At 41.9% G+C, this 11,464-nt stretch overlaps 2 protein-coding genes across 2 annotated transcripts; both read left to right on the top strand.

Moving 5' to 3' along the window:
• The first annotated feature begins 446 nt into the window (after positions 1 to 446).
• On the top strand, positions 447 to 3,185 carry LOC116035269 (macrophage mannose receptor 1-like). Its single transcript, XM_036006178.1, has 3 exons — positions 447 to 795; positions 896 to 1,532; positions 2,448 to 3,185. The coding sequence occupies exons 1-3, from the start codon at positions 491 to 493 to the stop codon at positions 2,643 to 2,645; spliced, it is 1,140 nt and encodes a 379-aa protein (XP_035862071.1). The 5' UTR covers positions 447 to 490; the 3' UTR covers positions 2,646 to 3,185.
• A 343-nt stretch (positions 3,186 to 3,528) lies between these two features.
• On the top strand, positions 3,529 to 7,896 carry tmem147 (transmembrane protein 147). The gene is made up of 8 exons (XM_031278359.2): positions 3,529 to 3,627; positions 4,220 to 4,322; positions 4,615 to 4,684; positions 4,815 to 4,880; positions 5,007 to 5,143; positions 5,234 to 5,318; positions 5,687 to 5,808; positions 7,037 to 7,896. The coding sequence occupies exons 2-8, from the start codon at positions 4,246 to 4,248 to the stop codon at positions 7,155 to 7,157; spliced, it is 678 nt and encodes a 225-aa protein (XP_031134219.1). The 5' UTR covers positions 3,529 to 3,627; positions 4,220 to 4,245; the 3' UTR covers positions 7,158 to 7,896.
• The last annotated feature ends 3,568 nt before the right edge of the window (positions 7,897 to 11,464 follow it).

Here is an 11,464-nt window from a genome sequence, read left to right as displayed (position 1 = left end):
CAAAGGCCCACAGGTCGGAGTTGAACCCTGGCCTGCTGCGCAAGGAGTAAATCTCTATATATGGGCCGCTCTACCAACTGAGCTATCCTGGCGCCCAAGAATTCATAGTATTTTTTTGTGGCATTTTAGGCTTTTGACAGCTTACACATGAAAGGAGAGAGAGAAGGGGAACGATATGCGGCAAGGACTGAGCATCCATTCATTGGGTGCATGCTCAACCAGGTGAGCTACCGTGATGCCCCAATTTAAAGTTTAATAATACAATAAAGATGCTGCAATGGTTAACACCATGTGTACTGTAACACTGGGCTGGTGTGGAGAGGTTATAGTGGTCAGCTGAATCTGGCGAGGTGTGTCCATGGGTGGGTTGGTCTATGTGGGAGTGGTCAGGTATGTAGTTGCTATAAGGGCAGAGTCACCAGCCACTGACCACACCAAGAAGTGACCTAGCTAATAAGGGCTCTGCAAACAGACCCATCTTTGACTTGACATGAAGACAGGACCAGACATGGGAAACAAGAGAAGCTCTGAGCTCATGCTCTTCTTCCTGTTTTTTGATGCTCTTTGCCTCGAGGTATTTACCACAGGGATAACAATTAACTGTCCATCTCAGAAGTTGAACTGGACAGAGGCGAGACTGTACTGCCAGAAGAAACACACTGACTTGGTAACTTGGAACATAGTGGACATATCCCAGCTGGCTGAGTTTTTGGTGGGCATTAAGGTCCAAAAAGCCTGGATTGGCCTACTCAGAGACCCTGAAAATGCCTCAGTCTGGAAGTGGATAAATGTAAAGTGAGTAGCCTACCTTGTTTGAAAATGATCTTTATGTTGATTTCATTATTGTGAAATGAAGGTAAAATGCATTTCTAAGCGAGATATGTATTTGTTTCAGAAGTGGAACGGGGATCTCAGGAGACGACCTCTCACAGAGCAACTACTGGGCCCATGGAGAGCCCAGCAGTAACTGTGCAGTTGTGAAAGAGGATTTAATGTGGCACAGTGTGACGTGTTCAGATGCATATGATTTCTACTGCTCAGAAAAGGAAAGCACTTACCATCACAACAATAGCCTTAACTGGTACAACGCTTCTCAGTACTGTAAGAATGAAAGTGATGGTGACCTAGCCACCATCACCATAATAAACACTGATGAATTTGAGAAACCGGGCTGGATTGGACTGTACCGAGAGGCTGGTGAGACCTGGAGCTGGATCGGACAACAGACATCTGACTACAGAAAGTGGGCCCACGGAGAGCCACTCACCGCTGACTGTGGCTCTTTTAATCCTAAAAATGTAACATGGCACAGCAGCAAGTGCTCCGACAAGCAAAGCTTTGTCTGCTATGATGATGGCATGGTGGTGGTGAATGAGAACAAGACATGGGAGGATGCCCTGATGCACTGCAGGGGCATGGGAACCCAGTGTGAGGACTCCTTGAGGCCCTGCAGATACCTCTATGACCTCCTGAGCCTGAGCGTCTTGTCTAACTATGTCATCGACAGGATCTACAGGGCCACGACCGATGAGGTTTGAGAATGGGTGGCAGGGTTAACACATTAGAAAAAAAAGAGAGGTCATTTTCACTTAACAGTGGCCTGAAACGAATCAAGTTATTAAAAAGATGTTTTCCAAATGGTGCTGGCTTGTAACACTTTAATGTGAAGCAATGCAGCCACTTTTGTCAGGTTGCATATTGCGAGCAGTTCAACCAAAGAGGGATTTTCCCTTATCTCATAATTTATTTTAATCACTTTTTTAGGCCTGCAGAAAGAAGAAAAAAACATCAAATATTCCTCAAAAAACACAATCACAACACAATCTTTTTAATCATCTTACACAATCCTCCAGATTTATCTTGCAGTCCCTTGTGGAAATCATTGAGACAAAATATGGTAGACCAGGGTTCTTCAATGTTTTTTAAGCCAAGGACCCCTTAAAGAGAGAGACAGAGCAGAGACCCCCTACTACATATATTGTATAAAATGAAGTTGCATATTAAACTGGGCCTACAATACATGAAGGGCGACCTAAAGCCTTAACACATACCTTTTTAGTGCATAGAATACTAAGCTATTAAAATATTAATTGTTGGCATGATTTAATAAATCATCTTGTATGTGGCACAGTGAATATTTAGGATGAACCCCCCTTCAACCCCCTGTTGAAGATCTCTGTGGTAGACAGATCGAAGATAAGAAGATAAGAAGTAAACTTTAAAAGCCTTCAAAAAAAATGTCAAGGTTTAATACATTTAGAGACTATATAGAATAGAATAGAATAAAGAAATAGAAATATGAATTGGAATTTGTTGTTTGTCGGTTTGAAAAACGTAAAGGCTCTTTTCAAAAGTACAGCTTCCTCAAGTAAGCATGCATAAGGTGAATGAAAGCAGTCACAACCCTTTTTACAACGGGGACTCAAAACTTACTTTGTGTATCTCAGGTTTGGACAGGCCTGCGCTTCCTGGGAGGGGAGTGGTGTTGGGTGGATGGACAACAGCTGGGAGACCAGGGGATGCTGCCTGACTGTCCGTCCCAGTGGAAACACTGTGGGACCCTGTCCAAATACCACACGAAGAACTGGATCATCAGGGACTGCTCAGAAAGAAGAAACTTTGTCTGTTACAAAGTAAATGTCTAATAGTAATCTAATAGTAGCTAATAAAACAAAGTAAGAGCATGTTTAGGGTTTAGAACATTTCAATTCTCCATTGTTAAAGCCTGTTTTGTCTGTAGCGGTACACATTGAGCTCTCTCTATTACAAGGTTCTATATTCTTTAGTGATCATCTTTTGTTGAAAATAGAAGATACTCAGATATGTATATGTCCTGATTTATTATTTGCCAGAGAGTGAGAAAGAATATAACAACACAAATAGTGAGAATGTCCTTTGACTCTCTTTTACCTTTATCAAAAAGAGATGTGTTGTGACCATGGACTGTATAAAACAGGTTGTGACAAAAAACAACTTTTGCCTCTTGTTTTTTTTTTTTTTGTGACCGTTAACTTGCTTGTGTAATCCTTACTGTAGAAATTAAAATGGAAAACAAATATGATGCACGTATGAATATTATTGTTTATACTACTTAAACTTAGTCAAACTCTCATCATTAACATTAAATCATTGCTTGCTCCAGCTGTATTCCTTCAGTGCTGGGAGCCTATCACTTGTTATACTGTAAGTCCCTCAATGCTGTAAAACTAAATAAACAATCTATACTTCATTTATCATGTTGAGTTCAATGGTTTTTTTTGTTTTTTAATGCTAGAAATATGACTTAAATGCAAAGTTAAAAAAGAGCATGTTATTTTTTCTACTTAAAGTACTGTTTGAGTGGTTATAACCTAGGGCTGGGCAATATATCGATATTATATCGATATCGTGATATGAGACTAGATATGACATAATGACATAACGTTGTCTTTTACTGGTTTTAGTGTCTCCAATGCACCCCAGAAGGTAGTGTCACTAATCAATTCTTGACCTAATTTTATCCATCTTATGGAACATATAGTTCCTACCCGTGACATAGTCGGAGGCATTTCGAGGTTGAGCCAAGCGAACTTCCGTTTGTCATTCAACAAGCACGGCAGTTTGCTTCTCCTCAGCTCTTCAAAGACAGTAAGTGCTGACACTGAAAGCCTCAGTTTTACAGGTGCTGCCAGATGGCTTAAGTGGTAAATTAATAAAGACATGGTTCATGGTGAAACTCACTCGACAGCGATAAAGTATTTTCGAGACTTGCTCGCTCGATACAGGAGCGTGTCTTGGCGACGGGATTGTAGTTTAGCTAGTTAGCTAGCTAACGTTTGCTAACTTGAACGTACAGGTTATTCATTTCCTTAATGCCTTCAACGTTACATAGCTTTGTAGCTCTGTTGATTATGTAAAGATGACACCTGCTGAACGTTTTTCTTGGCGATGACAAACTCGTTATTGCTTTGCAAACACTATAAATTAACCTGTTAGCATCAATGTAACGTTAGCTCCAGTCGGCTCCAGTATAAAACGTCAATGTAACATCACCCACGTTCTGTTAATGACTGTGTTATTATGGTAACACTAGCTGTGTGTGTGTGTGTGTGTGTGTGTGTGTGTGTGTGTGTGTGTGTGTGTGTGTGTGAGAGAGAACACACACACAAACATTTTAAAATTGCCCATATTAACAGTATCAATGTGAAGTCCTATCTTCCTTTTCTCTCTTTCTCTCCAGGGAGCTGCATTTTGTGACCAGACATCATGACCCTGTTTCACTTCGGGAACTGCTTTGCCCTCGCCTATTTCCCTTACTTTATAACGTACAAGTGCAGTGGCCTGTGAGTTTCTGTTTGAATCAGGGATCTGCATCTTTACATCATTACATAGTTTCTTTGTATCCTAATGTTGTAGCAACATACTGTATGCTCAGAGATTAATAACGTGCGCCAATAATCTGCTTAGTAGCATAGGAGAGGTTTGGGAGGGGGTCCACATAATCTTCTTATCATCTTACACTAGTCTTCTAGTGTGCTCTTCAAATTTCCAATTTCTGCCTTGATTGCCTTGTCTCTGTGCCTCCTTTTTCTTACAGCCCTGCCACTAACCCGTGTTTGTGTGTTCAATATTTAGCTCAGAGTACAATGCCTTCTGGAGATGTGTCCAGGCTGGAGCGACATACCTGTTTGTCCAACTCTGTAAGGTGAGTGAGCTTTCTGGTGATTCAATTAATTTTCGTCATACACTTAAGCAAGGGAGATTGCAGGAAAAAGCACAAACTATGATGTTTTGGAGCGTGTTAACAGGATTTGCCTATCTTTTTGTGTTTTTAGATGCTGTTCCTTGCTACATTTTTCCCCACATGGGAAGGAGGAGCTGGAGTTTATGACTTCATAGGAGTGAGTGTTGTTACTTCATTATAGTAACAGAGATCTGTTGTACAACTACCCACTAGCCAAATGCAAAGCAAGCCAGTACAATACCAGCTTGTGTAGGAGGTTGTAATGTGTGCGTTTGTTTTCCAGGAATTTATGAAGGCAACAGTGGACACGGCAGACCTGTTGGGTCTCCATCTTGTGATGTCTCGTAATGCCGGTAAAGGGGAGTACAAGATCATGGTGGCTGCCATGGGCTGGGCAACAGCAGAACTTGTGATGTCCAGGTAAGCAGTAACACTGCTGCTCTTGCAGGGGATTATTGCACATATATAAACAATGAATCTCACTGTTTGTGTCCTGTAATGGTTCTTCAGGTGCCTTCCTCTGTGGGTGGGAGCCAGAGGGATTGAGTTTGACTGGAAATACATCCAGATGAGCTTTGACTCTAACATTAGTTTGGTGAGTAGCTGTCTTCTTTCTCACTACTACACTCTGTCTGCCCCTGTATTTTCAAATCTTCTGTCCCTGACCTACACTCTTATCTGTTGTCTTTCATGTCAGCCTCTCCTTTTCCTCTCATCCTCCCATCTCACCTCCTTCCCCTGTGTTTTCAGAAGTGCTGTCACAGAAACGATAACAATAAAATAATGACTTGTCTGCACTTTCAGATTTTAAAATGTTTCATTCTCAGTGTGGTTTTTCTCTGTCTATCCCTAGATCTTTTATATTGTCATTGTATCTGTGATGTAAATGTTTATATCATGGGACCTGAGTGTGTTTAAAAAGAAAAAAAAAAAAAAGAAAAAAAAATATTTTTGTATTTATAGGTCCATTATATCGCCATGGCAGCAGTGGTGTGGATGTTCACACGATACGACCTTCCTAAGAGCTTCAGGCTTCCTGTTACGGTGCTGCTGGCTCTCTGTGTCTACAAGGCCTTCCTAATGGAGTAAGTCTGACACACGTTTACACACATTTATATGCTCAACATAAACACATACACACCATCGGACGTACTGCATACAGTACACAGACGGACAAAACAGATGATACCGGTATTAAATGTAGAATATGTAGTGAGTTTCTCTTACTAAAACACAGTGTTGGCCCCTCCTCCCCCGCTCATAGCCAGAGAGAGAACGCAGCGGTGGTCAAGCGAACTAGAGAGTGATTGAGGAGAGGGAGTGCTGAACACAGCAGTGAAGCCGAGGAATAAAATGATATTCTTGGGGGCGGCCTCTAGCTCACCCAGTAAGAGCGTTCGTCCCATGTAGGCTGAGTCCTGTAGCGGCCCGGGTTCGAATCCAACCTGTGGCCCTTTGCTGTGTGTCATCCCCCATCTTTCACATCTATCCACTGTCACTACAATAAAGGGAAAAGCCCCAAAAAAATAATCTTAAAAAAGAAATGATATTTTTGGATTGTTGCCAGTGGTTATGTTCTAAAGCACAATTCAACACACCCACAGCTCCGCGGGAAGGTGCAACATTGTCGGATTATGAGTGAATGCAGAGCTTTATCCTGTCTGTTTCTGTGCGCCTGTGTCAGTTAGAGTTGTGCGTCAATATGAGACGCTGAGGGGCAAAGCGGCAGTTGAAAATGAGAACGGGCAGCACAACCTGCACGCTGTTATTGGCTGGGGGTTTCACACCTACATGGGACCCAAAGACTCTCTGTTGACACTTCCCACACTCACCAAAACAAAAAAGAGGGAAAATACAGGCTGAGGGCAAGTTTTCTGCATTAACAGACACACCACCACACACTCTTCTAGTGGGTCAGAAGTGATTGATAGGGATTACTTTTGTGTTAGTCTATACATCATTTTGGAGGAAAGCACTGTATATTATACCTTTTTAATCTTCTCATCTAATTTTGGACAGAAAGTGAATACGTGTATTTCCAAAAAGGTAGTTTTGGCCATCGATGTGGTGGCTGCACATTATTTAGTGAACCACAGGATGGCACTAGTTAACAGCAACAACATGAGCAATAATAATAATGGCATAACATATGAATAGTAAAATACAAGTGCAAGTAAGAGAAACTTATGCATCCACGAGTGGAAGAGATGGGAATTTCTAAAGTCTCTGACACTCTGTTGTTCTGATGGGTGGTTTCAGCAGTTTTGTTCTTTAACATTGTAACTTACATTGTGTTTCTCTCTGTGGCTTCAGGTTGTTTGTCCATGTCTTCGTGCTGGGCAGTTGGACAGTGTTGTTGGTGAAAGCTGTGCTGACTGGTGCCATCTCTCTCTGCTCACTGTTCCTCTTCGTCACTCTGGTCCACAGCAACTAAGTACAACTCCGCACCCTGTGATAAACCTGCAGCAGTCTTATTGGTCCAGACTGGACCCGGGTTGTGATAGATAGAAGCTGACTCCCGATACCTTTTCAGTCTAAATACCACCATACAACACCAAAGACTACTGAAAAGGCTTGTTGATATTGGGTAGCTGGACTGGTCTGATTTACAAACATGGCTAAGCTACCAACTGGTACGCTAAAGTTCTTCCGGTTTGCTTTGATCAGTCTAAACGGACCATTGATGGGAAACACGCGCTGGAGCTTTGTCTGCTTTCAGTCCAAGCTGCAGGTTGAGTGGTGACATCAGGAAGCTTCTGTTATATCATTGGCTTACCTCAGCTGTGTTGGTTTTGTTAGGTGAATTTTGTACCACAAATGAATTGAGACTTTATATATAACCTTATTCTTTTCTGTGTGTTGTCTAATGTGTCGGCGTAATGCTTAGATGAAATCGCAAAGTGAATTTATAACAAATTAATGACAGTGATAGTTCATTGATAGTTCAATGTGTGGCCACCAATTTATCAATTTATTTATATACCAGTAGTTAAATGTAACTGTAGCACCGTTTTTCTAATTACTAAATAAATTGTATTGAAGATTTAAAGTTTAACTCAAACAGTCCCGCAGTATGAATAAACTGAGATCCACTCAGAATTATGACAACATGATGTTGAATTGTAAGCATCTGTGATTTTGACATTAAAGTAATAAATGTCTTTTTGTCTTAACTTGCTCTCTGGAGTTTTTGATTGTTTATACTTTGATGTTTAATGGCGGTCATGAATGATGAGATGTCATATTTAAGAAAATCATTTTTAACTTTTTTCAAAATTTTACAGGCTCAATCCATGGACAGATTATCTGAGCATGCATTAGGTTATTCAGCAGTGGTGCACACTTGGAACACCGTGATCTGACCACTGTTGTTGCAAGTCAGGTACAGTTATTCTTATATCTGTTTGTCTCTTTTCTGCTATTCCTCCTGTTTACACATACAAGGAGCGTGATATGTAGATCTAAATTGACCATGATATCAAAGTCTGTGTAGACTTTAGTCCTTACCTTTTGAATAAATGATAGATAATATCAGTGGCCATGTTTTGGTGCCTATGCTTAGAGCACCAGAAAATACAGATCCATCAGGTGTTTGATCCGCATCAGTGCTGCCTGAGGAAGAGAACTGGGGTCTCATTTATAAACGTGGCGTACGCACAAAACGGGGCTGAAAATGTTCGTACGCCACTTCACACGCAAAGGTTGTGATTTATAAAACACAAACTTGACGGGAGAATGTGCGGTCCTCCACGCAAACTCTGACCCATGCGTACGCACATTTTGGAGACATTGGGAATTGGCGACGCAGATGGTGAGGTGGTGAACTGAAGTCAGACTGCAGAAAGTAAATGTGGGAATAACGATTACTCGTAATATTTTCAAGTATTGATGAGGCATCAATACTTGAAAATATTACGAGTAATCGTGAACGCATGAAGGTTAAATACAGCAGTGTTATTTGCACTTGAAATGAGTGATAATTGTTTAATAAACACCTTGTAAAGTCCAGCTCCAATCTTAAATAAAAATTAGTTCTTTATATTTAATCGGCGCTGCCTCACCATCACATTGTCCCTCATTTATCAACCTAACGTAGAAACCAGCACAGATATGAGCGCAGAAATCATCTTACGACAGGCTTCACGTGTCATTCATGAAACGTTCGTATCACACCAATCGGAGCGTAAGAATGGTCGTACATTGATAAATGCAGCGGCTGGAAACGATTGTAATTTAAATATCACGCCCCAATATATTCTCTGTTTTGAGACCTCGCCCCTACAATTTAATACATGGCGAGATGTAATCCGGCTAAGAAGCAGCACTTTTCGAGGTGGAGATTGAAACCCTGATATCTCAGGTTCATTGCACTAACGTGTGTACTATTTGGCAGCCTGAAAACTGTTATTAAAGGCTGTAGAAAGAATGCGGAATGGAAAAAGATCACTGATAAAGCGGATGACTCCAGTTGAAGTTTATTTAATTTATACATCCTTGACATATGTATGCTATAGTCCTAATAGTAATACAGGCTTATATTGCAATCTCTTAGGGACTGTTCAGTATTTATGGAATGGACCACTGGAGGAAAATAGGGGAGGGTCATGTCTTTTATTCTTTGTTGAGGGGAGGGTCATCCAATGTTTTTAGTCTAGGGGGGAGGGTCACCCAACTTTTGTATTCATGAGCACAGCAACATTTCAAAGTGGCTTGTTTGGTGCATATTTATCCATGTCGCTCCATGTAGCTCTCTCAGTCTCGGCCCCTATTGCTAGCAGATGGGTCCCTCCCTATTTAGTCCGCCAGACAATTTGAACTGTAGCTTTAGAGACCGTGGGATTTCCCACACTGAATAAATCCCGCTCGCACATATAAACACAAAACTGCTTTGCTAGCTCCATCGTGTTGTAACTAAGACATCTGATGAAAAAATAATTTTATTCATTAGCATAATTGCTGTACTGTTAGGTTAAAAAACATCCAAAACACCGTACGAAAACTAACGGACCAGACACAAGCTTTTATTTTGAAAAGTTAATGCTTGTGGATTGCACCAAGCGGGGAGGGCATGAGATGGAAGGTCTCAGGCTGCAGCCATACCTGACTCAAATATCCTTTCGGTCCCGGTGATATTATATCACCTGCAGCCTTTTCAAGGCATTTAAGAAGGAAGGAGTGGTAACATGCAAGTCCCCAAATTGACACTTGTCTGAGAAATGGAGTTTTGGATAATGTTCAGCTTTGGCAGCTTTACCTATATGCTAAAATATACAATGAATGAGGAAGCCTAGTGACGAGTCCATAGCAACCAGTGTTGAATTTGTTATTACCCAGTGTTCTTTGCCGAATGGTCTCAATGTTTTGTTTTATTTCATATGAATATTAGTTTACTAGATGAGTAACTTAGTGTTTGAAGTAATGCAGTAATGCAGGAAGTGTGCATTTAGTTTCCATGCTTATTGTGTTTCCACAACAACGTTAGTGAGTCGGCCTTCATTTGGGCCGACCCGACGTTCAGTCGGGAGACAGGGCAGTTGGGACTCACCCGGAAATGGGGAGCGGATGAGCCGCTCAAAATCTGATGAAAATCTTTTAAACTGACCTTTGTGGATCTGAAATGAAGACAGATTCAGAAACTGCACAGCCTATTTCTCTCTTAAAATGTTTCCAGAAACACGTTTCGGTGAACTATTTTAGTACAATATGAGATCGTATTCTGAACAAGCCGCCATGACAGTCTGGCTGTGAATTTCCGGAGAAAAAAGAACCACGTGGCGCGTTCGTCCAATCAGCTGCCGGTTTTCATTTTTTGGGAAATAATCAGATGGTTAATGGAAACAATACAGAGCAGCGTCGCCTGCTGCTATGGCAACGAATTACGTTTCGCGCACGCGCAGAGCGTACGCTCAAGTCGGCGTCGCCTCAGTGTTTTCTGAGGCATTTTTTGGACCTCGGGACCCGACTGATCAGTCCGACTGGCTTTTCTGCCGACGGTCGGCCCGTCTGGTTGGTGTGTCAGGGCCCTAAGATGTGAGCAATGAGAGTGCAGAGCCTGAGGGATGAGGGAGGAGGTGGACTGGGGGAATCTAGGAGATTAGAGAAGATGGAAAAAAGTTTTTTGGGGTTCGAGAAAGAGGATTCAATTTTGGTTTGATAAAAAGAGCTTTTGGCTGCAGAAATAGAGGCAGCTAAGGAGGAAAGAAGAGACTGATAGGTAAGCAGAAAATCTGGGTGTTTAGATTTCTGCCATTTCCTTTCCGCTGTCCGTATAGTTGATCTTTCAGCACGTACTGAGTCAGATAACCACGGCGCTGGGGAGGACTTGCGAGCCTGTCGTGAAGTAAGAGGGCAGAGAAAGTCGAGAGAGGAGGATAGAGTAGAGAGGAGAGTGTCTGTGGCAGCGTTGGGAGGCATGAGTAAGAAAGAGTCGGATGGAGGGAGGGTTGATAACTTTATCAATGCCGCCAGAGAAGGAGGAGAGAGTGAACGGATATTACGGCGGACAGGTATGGTGTCTCTTGAGATATGGTTGTGAGCTTGGGAGAGTGGGAGAGAGTAAGAGATGAAGAAATGGTCTGATGTATGGAGTGGAGTAACAGTGAGGTTGGATGTAGAGCAGTTTCTGGTGAAGATGAGATCTAGGTGGTTGCCAGCTTTGTGAGTGGGTGGTGAAGGAGAGAGTGAGAGGGCAAAAGAAGAGAGAAGGTGAAAAAAGGCAGCTGACTTCTCTGTCTGGATGTT

Source organism: Sander lucioperca, chromosome 10, assembly GCF_008315115.2.
Source record: "Sander lucioperca isolate FBNREF2018 chromosome 10, SLUC_FBN_1.2, whole genome shotgun sequence".
NCBI classification, from domain to species: Eukaryota; Metazoa; Chordata; class Actinopteri; order Perciformes; family Percidae; genus Sander; species Sander lucioperca.
This window is presented reverse-complemented; position numbering and strand designations above follow the sequence as displayed.